General features: G+C 41.9%; 1 protein-coding gene across 12 annotated transcripts in view; it reads right to left on the reverse strand.

Moving 5' to 3' along the window:
* The window catches only part of ENOX1 (ecto-NOX disulfide-thiol exchanger 1), a 549,328-nt gene that overhangs the window by 17,290 nt on the left and 514,534 nt on the right, over nucleotides 1-17,504 (reverse strand). For all 12 annotated transcript variants that reach the window (XM_075918965.2, XM_089775466.1, XM_014574205.4 and 9 more), the window contains one exon: nucleotides 16,015-16,071. In XM_075918965.2, coding sequence (XP_075775080.1) covers nucleotides 16,015-16,071 — 57 coding nt within the window. The remainder of the gene's footprint in view (nucleotides 1-16,014; nucleotides 16,072-17,504) is intronic.

Raw genomic sequence — 17,504 nt, forward strand, 5'->3', positions numbered from 1 at the left:
CACTCATTGTTCACATTCCATACAGGCTATGATTGCATTTATTTCTAGGATGCATACATATGCACTTCTTAGGGTCTTTCCAGTTTCAGGGAACCTCAGAGATGGTAAGCGGTGTGCATGTGCTATTTGCCGCTGTGCCTTACTGGGCAGGTGTGTGTGTGCGGGAAAGAAAATGTCAGATAATAATCTCCTGTACATCTCCTTTAAATCATCCCGACTCTTGATGACATTGCATTAAGGTGGATGACTAAAAACTGAGATGGCCTTACTCAAAAAGAAAAAGGGTAGAAAAGCAAGATACACTTAATTATTAACCAGGACTTTTTCCCCGCAGTGGGTGCAGGAGATAGATGGGCTTGTGAGCTACACCAGGGGTGTGGGCATGTCACTATTTCTTATAACGTGCCAACCAAAACTCGAGCAACTACTCAATATTAAGTTCTGATTTATCTCCTCTACAGGGATGGAGAAAGTTCAGAGAAAAACAGAGAGGGACCTGCAAAGACTGTCAGCTAGAATGTGTGTTACAGGGAGTTAAACCTCAGCAGGGGAAAGAGTTGTGTGCACCTTTGTACCTTTACTGGGCATGCAATGTCCATTTAGACCTCATGTAACTGTGAATGCTGACCAAACTTCTTTCCCTTAAGGACTGTTCAAATGTGCTTTGGCAGGGGAGGTGGCACAAAGGTTGTGCCATGCTACCAGCTGCCATTTTGGTTTGATGAATGGAGTTGCAGGAGGAAGCATTCACTGGACAGGACAGCTGAGGGAAGGGGAAAGGCAAGTAGGCAGATGGGCCACAGTAGTGAAAACGGTTGCTAGTTATGGCTTTATCATGAGACAGAAGCCAGTTTACTCCTGGGGGAAATGTGCACCACTGCACGGTGCAGAATTTGTGCAGAATTTCATTTTTCCCCACAGAACTGGGGCTGCAGAGCCGCTTGCCGTTGCTAGAGCTGCTGGAGTCAGCAGAGCCCAATACCCCAGCTCACAGTGTGCACGCATGGGAGGTGCAGGAGAGCTGTGGTTCCTAGGAGGGATGTTAGATTATGGGTAATAGAATAGTTGACTAATCACATGAATTCTTAGTGGTTAGTTGACTATTCTATAGTCTCTGAGGGTGGGGCCAGCAGCAACGTGGGGGTGCCAGGCAGAAGCCGGTCTGTGAGGGGAGCCAGTTTAAAAACCACTTCCGTTGATCTACAGGTAGTGATTCCACTAATGTAGCCCAATATGATGTTAGCCTTCTTGACAACAGGAACACACCGTTGACTTGTATCCAGCTTTTTGTCCACTGTAATCCCCAGATCCTTTTCTGCAGAACTGCCAATAAGCCAATTGGTTCCCACACTGTAGCACTTCATGGGATTCTTCTATCCTAAGTGCAGGACTGTTGTCCTTCTTGAATCTCATTTGGCACAATCCTCCAATCTGTCTATGTCACTATGGACCCTATCCCTATCCCCCAGAACATCTATCTCTCCCCCCCGCTTACTGACACCCATGAACTTGCTGAGGGGGCAATCCACTCCACCATCCAGATCACTAATGAAGATCACTAATGAAGATGTTGAACAAAACCAGCCCCAGGACCAACCCCTGGGGCATTCTGCTTGATACTGGCTGCCAGCTAGACATCAAGCAGTTAATTACTAGCTGTTGAGCCCAATGATCTAGTCAGCTTTCTCTCCAATTTATAGTCCATTCCTCCCAGCCTTCTTTCACTTGCTGGCAAGAACACTTTAGGTTTCTGGGTTCCCAAAGGATGCTGTCCTGGTTCTTGGGGGAAATCTCCTCTACAGTATTCTCCTGATCAACCTGAAGGCGGCGGGGTGGAGGGCTTGCTGGTTGTCCTCAGTGTGGAGGAGGAATGTGGCCAACAGGTGCACTACATGGTTGGTTGGGTCATACTATAGAAGAGTTCACCATAAAATGGGCAGATTCCATGTTTCCAGCTGGATTATCTCCTATTATTCCTCATGTCAATGTACTTATTCTTGAGCAGTTTGCTCTTTATCCAGCATGGTCAGCATCCCTGGCATGACCCCTTTTGAAAACATTCACCAACAAGTCTATATTCTGGTAGTTGGCCACAAGAGCTTCCTGCATTAACACTTCTTCCCAGATGGTCAGGAGATTCATAATTCCAAGCTGCTGTATGAGGCATGATGTAGAGCTTCTGGAGTACTATCAAGGTTGTATTGCAAGAAAGATGATACACTTAGATCCTGGAGAAAATGGGAAAATTCTGGATCTGTACTAGTTTTTAAAGGGGGGTGAGAAGGATGTCCTGGGAACGTGACACCAGGAGAGGTGAATGAAAAGGTCAGTAATGGTTGATTTGCTAAGCACTGTGGGATAGCTATTGGGAGCAAACACAAAGAAAAAAATGGCGTGCAGCAACTGAATCCACACAAGCAATGGATCCCACTAATTCAGTGAACAGCAAACCTGATGCACGTGGCAACTAGACTCCAAAGCTTGTGGCAAATGTGGTGGCAGTTACAGAACCATTTTCAAACTGAACTTGGTTTGATCTGCTTTAAAAGCCCTGTGTAGACAAATCCAAAGATTTGACCTGAACAAATTCATCACCATGAAATACCTAGCCTTTGAACAACTGGCCACACTATTGGAAGCTGTCATTTTTGGGTGGCCTTATATCTGGAGGTTTCATCACATGACATAATCTTTAATTACATCTTTTAATTCCTGGAGACTCCAGGACAATCTTGGAAGGTTGGCAACCTTGCATACTTGCCATATATTTGGAATGGGGAAGTCTCTCCCTGCCTTTCATGTCAGCTCCACATGAGTCTGGAAACAGCATGGTTTCTTCCCTGTGAGATGGCTTTAGGGATATGGAGGTTTGCACCTCAGACAGCTTAGGCTAACAGAATATATGATATATCAAAGGTATCTGAAGAAATGAGGCAAGACCACACTACCTAAAAATTTACCTGACCTGAATGCAACCTTTAGCAGGCCAGTGACAAGCTGCACCACCCACCATCAGAACTCTTTGTTTCAATCCTGGTCCTACAGTGTGTCTCTCAATTCCTAACCCTCTGCAATTCAGCTAATGGGGTTGGGCTAGCTCATTACCACATACTATGCTACTAGTCGGGTTCATAAACATTTTTGTTAGTAAGTGATTTAAGAATTTTATCATTTGAAAATGTATGAATTATTTCATAATAATTAGTGTCCTTGGATTTAACCTATATTTGGTTAAACTGAGCACTGAGCACTGAACTGAGTCCGAACTGAGCACTGAGTTCTTTTGCTACAGAATTATTTTTTAAACAACCCTCATGCTGAAAATAATGCCACGTAAGTATACTTAAAAGTGTTTTGGTATTAACAAACATCTGACATCTCTGTTTGAAAAATTAACTGGCATTTACACTACACCAACAACAAAGAAGAAAAATTAAAACAACCAAAGATCTTGCAAATGAGACACTATAAAATGCATGTCTATGCATCTAAGATTAGCCTGTTTGATTTATCCTCCATGATAGAAATGCTTTTCAGGGTGGAGATTAACTGTATTACAGTGCTTTTGACACCTACTATTTTTCTAGTCCAATTGCTGGAAATACACTTTTTTATATTTTGGTATAAAAACATTTATTATTACAAATTTCACCTGGCAAGTTTTGGCAACTACAGGTTGTGCCTCCTTTTACCAGGACTCTCTGGTCCAGCAACATCCGTGGTCTGGCAGGACCAGGGATGTTCCTTGACCACAGAACCCAGGTATTGGGAGGTCAGGCTCTGAGTCAGGAGCATGGCGGGGAGGGGCGGTGACTCACCTGGGAGCCCCATGTGTGTGTGGAGGGGTGGGGGGTGCAGTGGAGGATTCTGCTCTGTATAGCTGGGAGGTAGCAGGGGTCGGCAGCAGCTGCAGAGCTCCAGAACTGGCTGCAGAGCTCTGGCTGCAGAGCTCAGGCAATGGCTGCAGAGATCCATCTGTGAAGCTCAGGTTCAGCAATAGCTGAGGAGATCCAGCCCCAGCTCTCAGAATCTGGCTGCAGTTGTGGAGCTCTGGCCCTGACCACAGAATTCGGGATCCAGCAGCGGCAGCTACGGTGCTCCATCCAAGCAGGCTGAGCAGGCAGTAGTGGTCCTGGGCAGGAGCCCTAGCAGGGTGCAGGAGTTCAGCATGGGCCATGTGGGGTCTGGCAAATCCCCTCATTCGGGACAGGTCAGGTCCCAAGGGTGCTGAACAAGGGAGGTCCAACCCGTAGTATTTAATGTTAAAATAGGTGTCAAATTTAAGCTATCTTTTTATATGGTTCCCAGTACCATGGTATATGAAGACAAATATTTTATGTGACTATGCACTATGCAATGAGTATGTGATGACTAATATTAAAGTCATTTGATATTTACTTTTAAAGATGCATGCATGGTGGGTTGCGTCATTTCCCTATATTCTCAAAGTATTAATCAGGGTGCAGATTCCTGATGACTCTTGGAAATATTATTTTTCATGCAGCCTGAAGGTGTCTGAAGATAATTTGATATGGGAAAAGCTCACACATCTGCCCAGTGCCTACCACACTTTAGACCATATACAAAAATAGCAATAATTATCACATTTTTCAAATAAAGGATTAGACCTACACCTGATAAAATTGTACATTTTCTGCATATTGTGCTGCTGGAATAGCACAAACTGATGTTTAAATTAAACTTTACAAGCCGAATGCAATATGGGTAGTTCCAATATGCTATGCGAACAGTGCAAAGCAGGGATTGCCTCCTGCAAGGTATTGATTGTCCTCGATTCTCACTAAAATCAATGTGGCTTAAAGATGTTCAGCACCCCATAGCACTCACATACAGGAGCTGGATGTAATAACGTGCTCTCAAAATTTGTGTCCCGCATTAGAACAGTAAAGTGTTAAAAAAACTGAAATAAAATAAAGCAATTCTACCCTAGAAATAGAATCTGTGGGCTTGTGAGATGGTCTGATTAGGTATCCGTGAAGAGCTAATGAGAAGGAAACATAAAAACTCTTATCCATTCTGACAGGGTGAATGGATTTCAAGAGACACTCTTAGATAGGTGTTGAGACTTGAAAACCCTGTGGCCAAAGGGTTATAGGAGCCATTTATAGGAGCCCCAATGTAGGCACTAAGAATTTATGAGGCACTTCTAGTGTGCTTTTCAAAAAATTTCAGCCATTTTTCCTATTGTTATACAGGACCCTAGCTAAAATAAACAACCCCAAACCAGAGCCTCCTATGAGTAATCAAATCAGGTTCCCCCCACCACCTTAAATAGTTTTCACTACCTGTTCCATTAAGATTGTGAGAAAACAGAGGAAGCAGCCTGACTCTCTCCATAGGGCTGTGCAGTCTAGTAAACACTCCCACGGCCAGCACTATTAGGCTTACAGCAGAAGCAGAGATACTCCATAATCCTTTGTGCAGTTGCTAGGAAGCCCACATAATGTAAAAGGCAAACAGTGTAGTGACAGCAATGCACTAGACTGCAAAGTGCAGGGTATCCACACAGGTGCACAGATATATAATTAAAAGTGGCTCTCTTTCAGTCATGGGAGATGTGATTCATGTATGTATGTTTATTACAGCAGTGGAGGAAGAAAGGCTGACCAGAAGTGTCAAGTATTATTAAACATCAGGTGCTATTGTTAGCAGTGGGCATTGCATAAATGTATCCCTGCCGAGTTCACAAAATCCAGTCAGAAACTTCTGTGCTTTGCTAAGAGTGGGTGGATGAATGGGTTTTAACGCTGTGTTTCAGAACATTCACTCCTCTCTTGCTGAGGTTAAGTGAACCTCCTCAGTCAAAAGCTAAGTCAGTATGCCATTGTGACACTTCCAGTTAGGAACAAAGGAAGTGGTATGATTTGGGTGTTCCATATTAACAAATGGGTTATCACTAAAGCCTGAGGCCATTTCAGAGAACTTATTCACTTTTAGACAATGCCTCAGCTTACACTTTCCTGAAGGCTGGATCTCTGCAGAGGCTCTGAAGCTCAAACACAGAGTCTGTGATTCTGTAAGGACACAAGTTTAAACACTTCAATATAATGAACTGCCTCATATATGTACCACTCTCCTCTAATGTACATAATCAGCAGGAGGGGGGAGCTGTGAACTGTGAGCGTACTTCATTTTCTAGAATCTAGAAACTTCTGGAAGGTGAACATGGTTCTAATCTGTACAAAGCCAGTGAGCTCATATTATTCTTTAGTGTTCACAGTATTGAATTCACTGGGTAACTGTTTGCTGTTCTAACTGGCATAAATATGACAGCTGCTGATTAATACTGCAAACAGATGACCAGTCATAATATTATTATCTACTCCACAACACTAAAGTTAAAGGAAATGGTAGGAAATAAGTGATTCAATGGCACAGAGAAAAGAAAACATACTGTTCTTCTACAGTAAAATGTATACTTTGTCAATTAAGTTGTAAGATAGCATTTGTGTTCATCTTAAAATTTCAGAAAAATCCAAATGTTTGCATTCTTCCACATCAAATGTGTCGATGAAAGTAACTTTTTCTATTGAAATGGAAAAGTAGAATATTGAGTCTGAAGATCCTACCAAGAAATGATTTTGTTGCTCTCATGATTCCTGAAATACAGATGTTGTAATATGTACTTGTTGAGACACCTGAAGAACAGCTAGCCAAAAACTCAAAAAGTAATAACAGTATGTTTTTAAGTACATCAGAAGCAGGAAGCCTGCTAAACAACCAGTGGGGTCCTTGGACAATCAAGATGCTAAAGAAGTGCTCAAAGACCATAAAGTCATTGCAGAGAAACTAAATTAATTCTTTGCTTCAGTCTCCAGGGCTGAGGATGTTAGGGAGATTCCTAAACCTGAGAATTCTTTTTTGATGACAAATCTAAGGTATTGTCCCAGATTGAGGTGTCATTAGAGGAGGTTTTGGAACAAATTGATAAACTTAACAGTAACTAGCCACCAGGATCAGCTGGCATTCACCCAAGAGTTCTGAAAGAACTCAAATGGGAAATGATGGAACTAGTAACTGTGGTTTGCAACCTATCCTTTAAATCAGCTTCTGTACCTAATGACTGGAAGATAGATAACATGACACCAAGATTTAAAAAGGGCTCTAGAGGTGATGCTGGCAATTACAGATTGGTAAGTCTAATGTCATTACTGGGCAAATTAGTGGAAACCATAGTAAACAATAAAATTGTCAGACACCTAGATGGACATAATTTGTTGGAGGAAAGTCAACATGGTTCCTGTAAAGGGAACTCTAATCTACTAGAGCTCTTTGATGGGATCAACAAACATGTGGACAAGGGGGATCCAGTTGATATAGTATACTTAGACTTCCAGAAAGCCTTTGAGAAGGTCCCTCACCAAAGGCTCTTAAGTAAAGTAAATTGTCATGGGATAAGAGGGAAGGTCCTTTTATGGATTGATAACTGGTTAAAAGACAGGAAACAAAGGGTAGAAATAAATGGTAAGTTTTCAGAATGGAGAGAGGTAACTAGTGGTGTTCCCCAAGTGTCTGTCCTGGGACCAATCCTATTCAACCTATTTATAAATGATCTGGAGAAAGGGGTAAACAGTGAGGTAGCAAAATTTGCAGATGCTAGGACAGGGATCATGTGATGATTACCTGCTGTGTCCACTCCCTCTGGGGCATCTGGCATTGGCCACTGTTAGAAGACAGGATACTGGGCTAGATGGACCTTTGGTCTGATCCAGTTTGGCCATTCTTATGTTCTTATTCCAATTGATCTTGAAGATCAACTTCACTTCGGAACTCTGTCTTTGCTACCCCAAAAACTGTAAGGATCATCCAGTGATTGCCCTCATGAAAACTCGTTAAAGGAGAAGATTTAAACTTGATACCTCATGAAAACATGCTAAAGGCCAAGACTTAAACTTGATAAGAGATAACATTACCTTGAATGTAGCACTAAATGAGTAATTTAGCAAAATGGCTGAAATACTTCACCCTGGTGTATTCCTCAGGATGGGTATAAACTACTAATGCTGCAAATGCAGAAAAAGTGGGACAAAAATAAAGGAAGATCTGAAGGAATCAATGAAAGAAGGTTCATCAGACTGAAAACTCTCCCAATAATGGCTGCAAGCATCCAAAGGGAAAAATGCATATCTTCTTAATTCCATTGGTTCTCTGTATGAAGAGAAAACAACAGACTATTGTGTCCAAGTTTATGGTTTATGCTTATCAAAGATGCAGAGAAAGCATGATAAACTAGCCCTTGCTATTTGTTGAGGAAATGACTATTGAAATAGAGGATAGAAATGTTCAGGTGTAATCACTCTAACCTTCTGAGATGTCCATGTTTAGCATTCTGTTTGAACTTTGTTTAGAAAGCAGTAACATTAACAGAATCCTTGAGTGAAATTCTTGCCGAACTGAGGTCAATGGAAGTGTACAGGATCATAGAACAGGAGCCGAAACCAAACTAACCAAAACCATCCAAAGTCCCCTTTAAAGAGGCTTCCAAACCAACCTTGGCCAGCAGAGTTTCCAGTTTTCTTATTGCTCTATGAGGCAGACAGGCTTTCTCCATTTCCCATAGGTGTCAAGTCAGGGCAGGAGCACTTAACAAAGTTCAAGTGCCTTGAATCAGAGCAACTAAATTTATAGCCAGAAAACAAAGCCTCTGCGACTCAGCTCAAGCTAATCCCCCAGAGCTGAGGGATATGCAACCCATAGCTGCCAGTGTGGCATCTGGCCCCTTCTCTCTTGTTCAGCTTCTTTTTCCCATTTATACAGCCCAGTCTCAGGGGTGGGGCAGGACACTTCTTCACTGAGCCTGTTACTTGGGCTGTAAGTGCTAGACTTTCCCATACATCAAGGAGTTTTGCCATTGACTTCAGTGAGGCCAGAATCCCTAAAGTACGTTGTGGACATTCAAAAATGCTTTCACTCTCATCAGGCTCACAGTGGGTGTCTGAATAGGACTGATGCCTCAGTTTCCCAATGTCATTTAATGGACTGCCCCAGGAAGAGTGAGTCATTGCATTGGAATCCAGAATCATATGCTGAGTTTTGCAGTGCACAGAATGACTCTGATCAAAACCCAGCACACGTTTTGCACAGCAAGAGACTACAGCAAACCAGAAGTGATTGAAGAGTAAACACTGAACATTTATGCTTCGAATCACACAGTATGTGTTTTGTGCTTTCTCTTGGTCAACCACTGAGCAACCCCTCTGTCCCATTTTGGAAAGAGCATTTTTTTTCAAGATAGCGCTAGTCTGGTCATGGGGCATGAGGAACATTTCTCGGACAATGGATGAAATCTGAAATTATAGTTGTACATTGACCTATGGGTTTCTCTTCAAATAAGAGGGTGATCTGAATTATATGTCACTATGTCCAAGGATGTTGGGGCATTAACAAATTGCCCTGTAGATTCTCCATCATTAAGAACAATGAACAATGCCACTTAAGTCCCCAATAATGAGTTTTAGGTGAGAGCACTTTTGTCAGCCCAGACAATCTGAGTGCTAAGGTTATTATTAAACTCAAGTCTGCCTCACGGCCAGGATTTTTGCTCCAGGCAAAACATGCACCTTATGTCAGGGTTTTCTTGCTATAGAATGCACCACAAGCAAGAATGGCACTTTCAATGGATTAAAAACCACTTCAAATCATGTGAAATGTGACCAGATGTAACAAATATGACCACATGTACCTGACAAGCCATTCATGAAATGGCCTCATGACTGCCTGCAGAGTCCTGTCCCTGGAATAATTGATGCAGCTGAAGTGCACAGAAATCTGTTCTTTCTTTTTAACTTTGCTTGTGAGCTGCAGTAGCAGTGGGTGGAACGTAACCCTTGCCCTAGGCTTTTAAGAAGCTGTGTAATGCTCCTGTCAAAAACAAGATTCTCCTTTCCCCAAGATCTTTCAATTTTGTCCAGAATTGGGCACATTTAATCAGCAATGTATTTCCATTTCACAACTGGTACTATGTTCCAACCACCTATACACGTGCAGCCTGTTCCAGAATATGGCCATGTATATACAAAGCATCTTGTCTAAATGCTTTTTGGCTACCAAAAATGTTTCAATGTTCTGTGTCATGAAACAATAAAATAACATAAAATACTATGATATCATGGTCAATGTCTCCAGTGGTAAAGGTTTCTTAGGACAAAGAATTATTTTTAAAAATTGTAATGGCAATACAGAGAAGACATTCTTGGAGTACAGTATTGTAATAAACATGCAACAATCTTTATGAAATTTGCCACTGTCTTTTTTTAAAATGTGGTCTTTAATATCACAAGATAGAAGTAGGCCAAATTGTGATGTAGGGTGAAAGGTCATATATGCTGTTCGGAACGCAGATAGACATTTGCGAACACTTTTGAATCTGGTCTTGAATGTCAGGGTATTTCATTTGCTAAATTCAACTTGTCAACTGTATGAAATATGTACTAATCCTATTATACACATGACAGTCCACAAATAACCACGTAGGAACCACCACATTTTTTCCTCTTTGATCATTCCAGATTTAGATACTGGCCAAGGGCAGGAACCATGAACTCTACTGGTAATGAAGATTTGGATGCATTTTACAAGGAGAAGCAAATTAGTATTAAATATTCTGTGTAAACAACATTAATATGTAAGGCTTCTGGTTTGGGGATTTTATTAATTTCATTGTGAACAGTTTATTTTTAGCAGTTTTTGAGTTCTACATAGATGTCAAAATTTGGGTTGTTCAAGGACTTTCCTCTTTGTATATAATACTAGAAGATTTACCTAACATTGTTCGGGTCCTTAACTCAATTCACTTTTGTTTTTCTTCATTTAAATCATTGCTCTGGGGTGGGGCTGGGGATGAGGGGTTCAGATGCAGGATGTCCTGGGGAGAGAGAGCTACCCCAGTCTTCTCTCGCCACAGAAACTTTGGGCCAGGTGAAAAGTGATTCTACAGGGACACTACAGCTCCAGCAGGCAGAGCTGGGGGAGAGATGCATGTCTCATGGCTGGGACAGGTCCAGGCTTGTCTGTCCCTTGTGCTCCCCATCCAGGAATGTAGCAAACTGTGCACTTTTTCCTCGCTCCCTCATGAAGTGGGGGGAGGAGGGGGAGGGGAAGGAGGAGGCGGAGGGAAGAGCCGGCCACTGGAAGCAGCACTGGACAGGGGAATCGGGGCGGGCGTTGGAGATTTGGGGCGGCGGGGCAGTCAGCGGAAGCAGAGCTGGCCAGTGGGCAGGGGGCTGGCCGGGAGATTGGGAGGAGGAGTAGGGGAGAAGTGGCTGCCGGAAGCAGGGCTTGCCTGGGGCGTTGGAGCTGGCCGGGAAAGATTGGGGGGGCTGGCGGAAGCAGGGCTGCTGGGGGGCATGAGGTTGGGGGTAGGGAGCTGGCCGGAGAATATGGGGGGAGAGGGGAGAGAGAAGCAGCAGCCGGAAGCAAGGCTGGACGCGGGCAGCGGGGCTGGCCAAAGGAAATTGGGAGGAGAAGCGGGGGAGAACTGGATGTCCGGGAGGGGGTTGGGGGAAGTGGGGCTGGCCAAAGGCGCAGTGGGGGGGGAGGGAGCAGGACTGACCCGGCCATATGTAGATCTCAGGGCGCTGCCCTCCCTCCCCACAAAGCACGAGTGAGTCCGGCCTAGGGATTCTATTGTGCCCTCCCCCCCGACCCTCTCGAGTAGTTGCGAACTGGCTGGCTGGTAGACACACTCATGCAGCCTGAGCACATTTACCAGCCAGGCAGTTCGAAACTACAAACTGATACGTCTAGTAATAATAAAACGTACCTAATGAGAAAATACCAGACATGTTATATGTCTGGTATTTTCTCAGTTTGTGTTTTATGTGTTTATATTTTTGGGCTGCAAAAAACAGTACTGAAAAAAAAGGGTTCCAACTAAAGTAAAAAGTTTGGGAAACTCTGGTCTAATCAGCTTTCTGTCTGTCTTACAGTCCATTTATCCAATCCATATTCTTTAACTTGATGGCAAGAATATTCTGGGTGACCATATCAAAAGCTTTGCTAAAACTGGCACTGGGGGCTTTGGGAGGACCAGAAACAACTTATTTGAATATTCATCATTTGATTAATGAATATGCAAACATGCAAATGAATGTTACTGGTCCTCCTAAAGTTCGTGAATGGATTTACTGGTCCCCGTGTCAAAAAGTTTGGGAACCCCCGCTTTAAGCAATGATAACAGGAAGCTTTCTACCTAATTTGGTGGTTCTAGCTCTTACTGTTTAGGAAGAGCTCTTTTTAGGAATTCTTGAACAGACAGACTCACTCCCATACAAACTCCCCCAAAAATATAGCTGATAACAAGTAATTTATATATAGCATTTTCATTAGTTACAAATACTGTAATGAATAATCTTTCTCTTTCAAATAGTACTACATTAAAACACACACATGATTAATGTGCATGAGCAGGTCTACCGCAATCAATTAATGTGCAACACTTTAGTGCGCTTTAGAAATCACACCCTCATAGTCTGCATTACTGCTTCAAATAAACAAGCCCTGAGGTACAAATAACCATTTCCAGGGTTTTTCTGCTGTTTGTTGAATAAAAACTGATTTAATTTTATTTATTTATTTTTACCTGAGGTGTTTTCTCAGTGTTTATTAGTTAAAAATCTAAAATCGGAAGCTAAGTTATACTGCACTCTTTAAAGGGCTCTCAATTGTCATCCATCAACTTTGTCAATTTCTGCAGGAAACAAACTCTCACTCTTTCACTATTATGTATCAAAATAAATTTCTCTATTACTACTTATACTTGGGTTCCTGAATCTCTCCCTTATTCTATAGTGGGGCAATTTTCCAACCCATGACTGAATTTGTGGATTGACAAGTGCAGCTATCTAGTTCCCTTCTCCACTATTATCTTATGAATGATATTGACTTGTTTCCTTAGGGGCTGATTCTGCACACAAGAGGACCTTTGTGTTCATATAGATCCAACTTCAAGAGGGAGACCATTTGTATTTAAATATTTACAATGCACCTCTTTATGCATCAGTGCCTATCCATTACAAGTGCCCATGGGCATCAAGCAGAGGGAGAGAAGCAGATCTGTCAGGAAAATGGAATTTCCCTCTTGAGGAGAATGCTGCCATTTTGAACCATCCTTTCATCCCAAATCAGAAAAAAAGTCAAAATTTCAAAATAAAAATTCTGAAATGGCCTTGTCCGTGTGGCTGTCTTGGGTCCTATAAGAAAGAAGAGGTCCAGCCCACCCGCATCTTAGGCCACATCTATAGTTATCCATGGATTGATGCTCTGGAGGTTGATCTTCTGTATTCAATTTAGTGGATCTAATACAGACCCTCTAAATTAAATGCTGAGTTGCTCCCAATGACACCAGATGGTACTCCAACTCATCATGAGGAGTAAGGGAAGTCAATGGGAGCATTTCTCCTGTCGACCTCCTGGTGTGGGGATGGCATCAAAGTTTGAATTCAGGTATGTTGACTCCAGCTATACAATCAATGTAGCTGGAGTTGTGTATCTTAATTTAAACTTATCTGCTAGTGTAGATCTGGCCCCATTAGCTAACTGTGGATAGGGCCAGATAGAGGGCAGCTGGCCCTGATAAAGAGCCAGAGGGGAAGAGGAGACAGAGAGTGGAAGCTGTGGCAGATTGCAGACGACAGGAGGCTCCTTTCAGAGACCATCCTTGACCAAGTGGAAGGTTTGAGCTTGGAAGCCAGAGTGATAGAGTTGATGACAGAATAGATTCCAGGGAAGGAGATCAAATCTCCAAGCAGGTGGTGCTGAGAATGGCTTGGCAAAGCAAGGAAGAGCTGCAAAGAACTGAATTCATTCAAAATGGAAGAGGAAAGAAGTCTGACAACAGAATTCTGAGCTCAGTTTTATGTCAGTGTTAGATCCTGGGAGAAGGGATGATGATGTTGGACCAAAGGTATGCATGGAGTTTATTAAGAAGCCCTGAAGAGGAGGCATCATGCTGGAGAGGAAGCCCAGGCCACTAGGAGGTGCATGGGAACTGGCTTCCCTAGTAACAAACCTAATTGAAAGTTTTTATTTTGACTTTATCAATTTGACTTTGGTTATGCAGGTTGAACATCTCTAGTCCAACACTCGAAGGACCTGTCCGATGCTGAACCAGAGAATTTGTGGAACCATAGGAAATCAATATTGTCTAGAAAGATTACCAACACTTCCACTACGTACTGGGTTCTTAGAAGACATTTAGGGGTAAATTAGAGCTAAATAACAGCACAGAACACCGAAAGCCAGGACTGGTGGCTGTAAACAAACTTTTATCAGACTGTGGGAAATTTGGCCACACACAATAAATGGACATCCAGCTAACTAAAATCATGCCAGACCACAGCTGTTGCTGGACCAGAGAGTGCTGGATTAGTGAGTTTCCACTTGTATTATAATTAAAGTAAAAGTCATAACATTTTGACTACATTATACATAAGCTGACATGAAACATTTTGAATATTTCAGCTAAATATATATGTTCCTGTAAAACATTCTGATTTTGTCAAATCAGTTTCCATCAGAATACTGTTCCACCAGATAATTTTTTTGTCCCTCGCTCGTGTGAAGGCAGCAGTGTTCAGGGCAACAGAAGTGACAATTTCAAGATTGTTAGCAAGCTAATGTCGTTCTTACACACAAAAGCAAAATGTTTCCAGGCTGCACAGATGCTGTGCACAGACAGGAATTTCTGCTTTGTTGGCACAGTTGAGCAATACTTAATGGTTTATGTGCAATGCTGGATTCTCAGAGTGCCCATTGTCTTTGCTGCAGAATCAGACCACAGTGAAGAAGGTTCAAAGAGCATTAAAAACACTTCCTTATTTAACTATTTACTAAATGTTATTTACTCAACTTTAATGTGATATCTAAAAACCAAACAGATTTCCTATCTGTCCTCTTGATAATGCTTTAGATTATTAACACAAAAATGATTAAAAAAGAACTCACTTTTCAGTATTTATTCTGTAAGTATTTCTCTCAGCAAGGACAAAGATGTTCAGTTTCACGTGTTTCAAAAATCTATGCATTTCATTTTCAGATTTTTACACAAAAGCAAACTGGTGCAAAATATTAATTATAGGCAAGGTATTGGACCTTTCTTTAACATGTTTTGCTATTTTCTAAAGCTGTTTTTGCTGGAAGAGAAGAGAGACACTGGAAGCATTCTTATTGATCTTGGGTTTTATAAAATATGACCTGACAGAATACTTTGAAGGAACTTATTACCAGGTGGTATTTTAATAAATGAATACCATTTATATAGTGCATTTAGTGCTAAAGAATTATTTCCATATTCTACCTATACACAAGTCACTTACTACACCATTGGAATACAGCCACCTTTCAATTGTAGAATGGGAGAGCCAGAAGTGCATTCCTCTTGATATCTCAGGAATCCCCCTGCTGGCACACAGGCAGTGGGGCAGAGGAAGCCAGCTGACTCAAATACCGCGGTAGCAAACATCTGATCAGGATGAAGGAAAAGGAGTATACTGGGGAGCAAGGAACCTGGTGAGACTGAAACTGGGCAGTAAGAAATTGTGTCTGGGAGTTGTGCGTTTGGGGGGACTGACTGAAAATAGGGACCGGAACTGGTAACTCAAGTGGGGAGGCTGGGACTGGTTCAGGACGAAGTCCAGGATTGGATGCCTTTAGGGAGACTAACGCTGGAAGCTTGTGAGGAAAAAGGTTTGGAGAAGGGAGGGAGAGAAGATCACTGAGCACCAGGATACTAAGGCCAAAATCTTCTTACAAAAATTGCTATGATACATTTAACATCCATAGAGAGCAGGCAAGACCTTAGCTGCTAACACTTCATCCAAATAACCCCACAAAGTAAATTGTATGGAACTTAGGTTATCTACCTTGAAATGAAACAAATCCCCTTGCTGGGATTTGAATTCGTAGCTTCAGGAAAAGTAGGTATTTTAAACCTGAGCCTCAGACCCGTAAAAATGGAAACGTAAATAGCAAACTTGTATATATAGCTGTACCTACATTTGCCTGAGATTCGTCATGGTCGTTGATCTCGGCTAACTCCTTGGCACTTTTTAACTGCAAAGTGCAAAGAAAGCAAGAAAACAAAAAACAACAGAAACAAAATTAAAAAAGAAAACTCAAACCAACAACAACAACAACAACATGTTACTTGAGAATTTCACACAGTTATCTTTGATTTATTTGAAGCAGCATTTTAAAAAGCTTCCAATGAGAAAAACAGATGGAGCATATAATTCTAATGAGTTTTTGCTCAGGCCATTTTGAAACCAACATATTTAAGGCTTGATAGGTTTAGGCAGAGGTGGGGAGGGGGAAGGAAAATAATAAGACTGGATCATTATTTTTTAAATAATAAGATTAGAAAACAGTTTCAAGGCATAAAAAGTGCACAAAATAGGTTCTCAGGAATAATAAATGATTACATTTCCCATTCTTGTTGCTATTAATTTAAACTATGCAGTGTTTGCAAGTTGCCATGAGCTAAATAGTGTTTGCTAATGATTACTTTTGAATGATATATTCTGAGCTGTTTAAAATGTCATATATTTCTTTCTTGAAGAAGTATTCAGATAACTGATAGGGCGCTTGAGTATGATGCAGGAGGAAGACATGTGGAGTTCATTTGTTAAACTATTGGGAAGAAGAATAGGGAAGACACTGTCAATTTTACCCCAGATGATCAGAAGATTTAAGAAATTACCTAATGACATTTTGAGCCAAAATTTCAAAAATATGTGTACATCCAATCTATGCATGAATCCGTACAAATAGGTATGCACCACTACAACCCTCACATGCCTGCATAAACTGGGGATTTAAGAGCTTCAGAGGGGTAGCTGAGTTAGTCTGTAACAGTGCATTTACACTTAGGTATGTGCATTGCAAAAAAAATTAGGCCTTTATTCTAACCTATTCAAAATACCTATTTAAGAGTGGGGAAGCAAACAGCTCTTTCTGCAGTATGCATTTATTTCCACCTGTTTTTACTAAGGAATTATCAGTTGTATCAGAGTTCTCTTTTCTGCCTAACACAATTGCTTTATTGTGTGAGAACAATCGTTAACATTTTGGTTAAAAAAATGGACATCTCTCTGTTTGATTCAGAACAACTACATCAGTCCCATGCATTCTGTATGAATGTAGCACCACTTCCTGAAACGGCAAGCAACCAGGGCCAACTGTAGGGAAAATGGTGCCCTGGATGAGACTGTATTTTGGTGTCTGTGGCCCCTGTTGCCTCCCTATCCAACCTCCACATTGCCCCTGGCTCTTGCTGACTCCCTGGGCTTTCCTCCCAACTCCTCTGATCCCTGCTCCTGCCCTCAGCTCCTCCCATAAGTTTCAGCCCTGGCTGCCTCCCTGGACTCCCCAAGTATCCCTTCATCACTCCTGTTCCCTGCTACCTACCCCAGAACTCCTCATCCATCCCCCATTGCTCCTAGTTCCCACTGGATCCTTATAATTTCCCCTGCATCTGCCCATTGTTC

Source organism: Pelodiscus sinensis, chromosome 1 (assembly GCF_052426305.1).
Source record: "Pelodiscus sinensis isolate ZL-2025 chromosome 1, ASM5242630v1, whole genome shotgun sequence".
Classification (NCBI taxonomy): Eukaryota; Metazoa; Chordata; order Testudines; family Trionychidae; genus Pelodiscus; species Pelodiscus sinensis.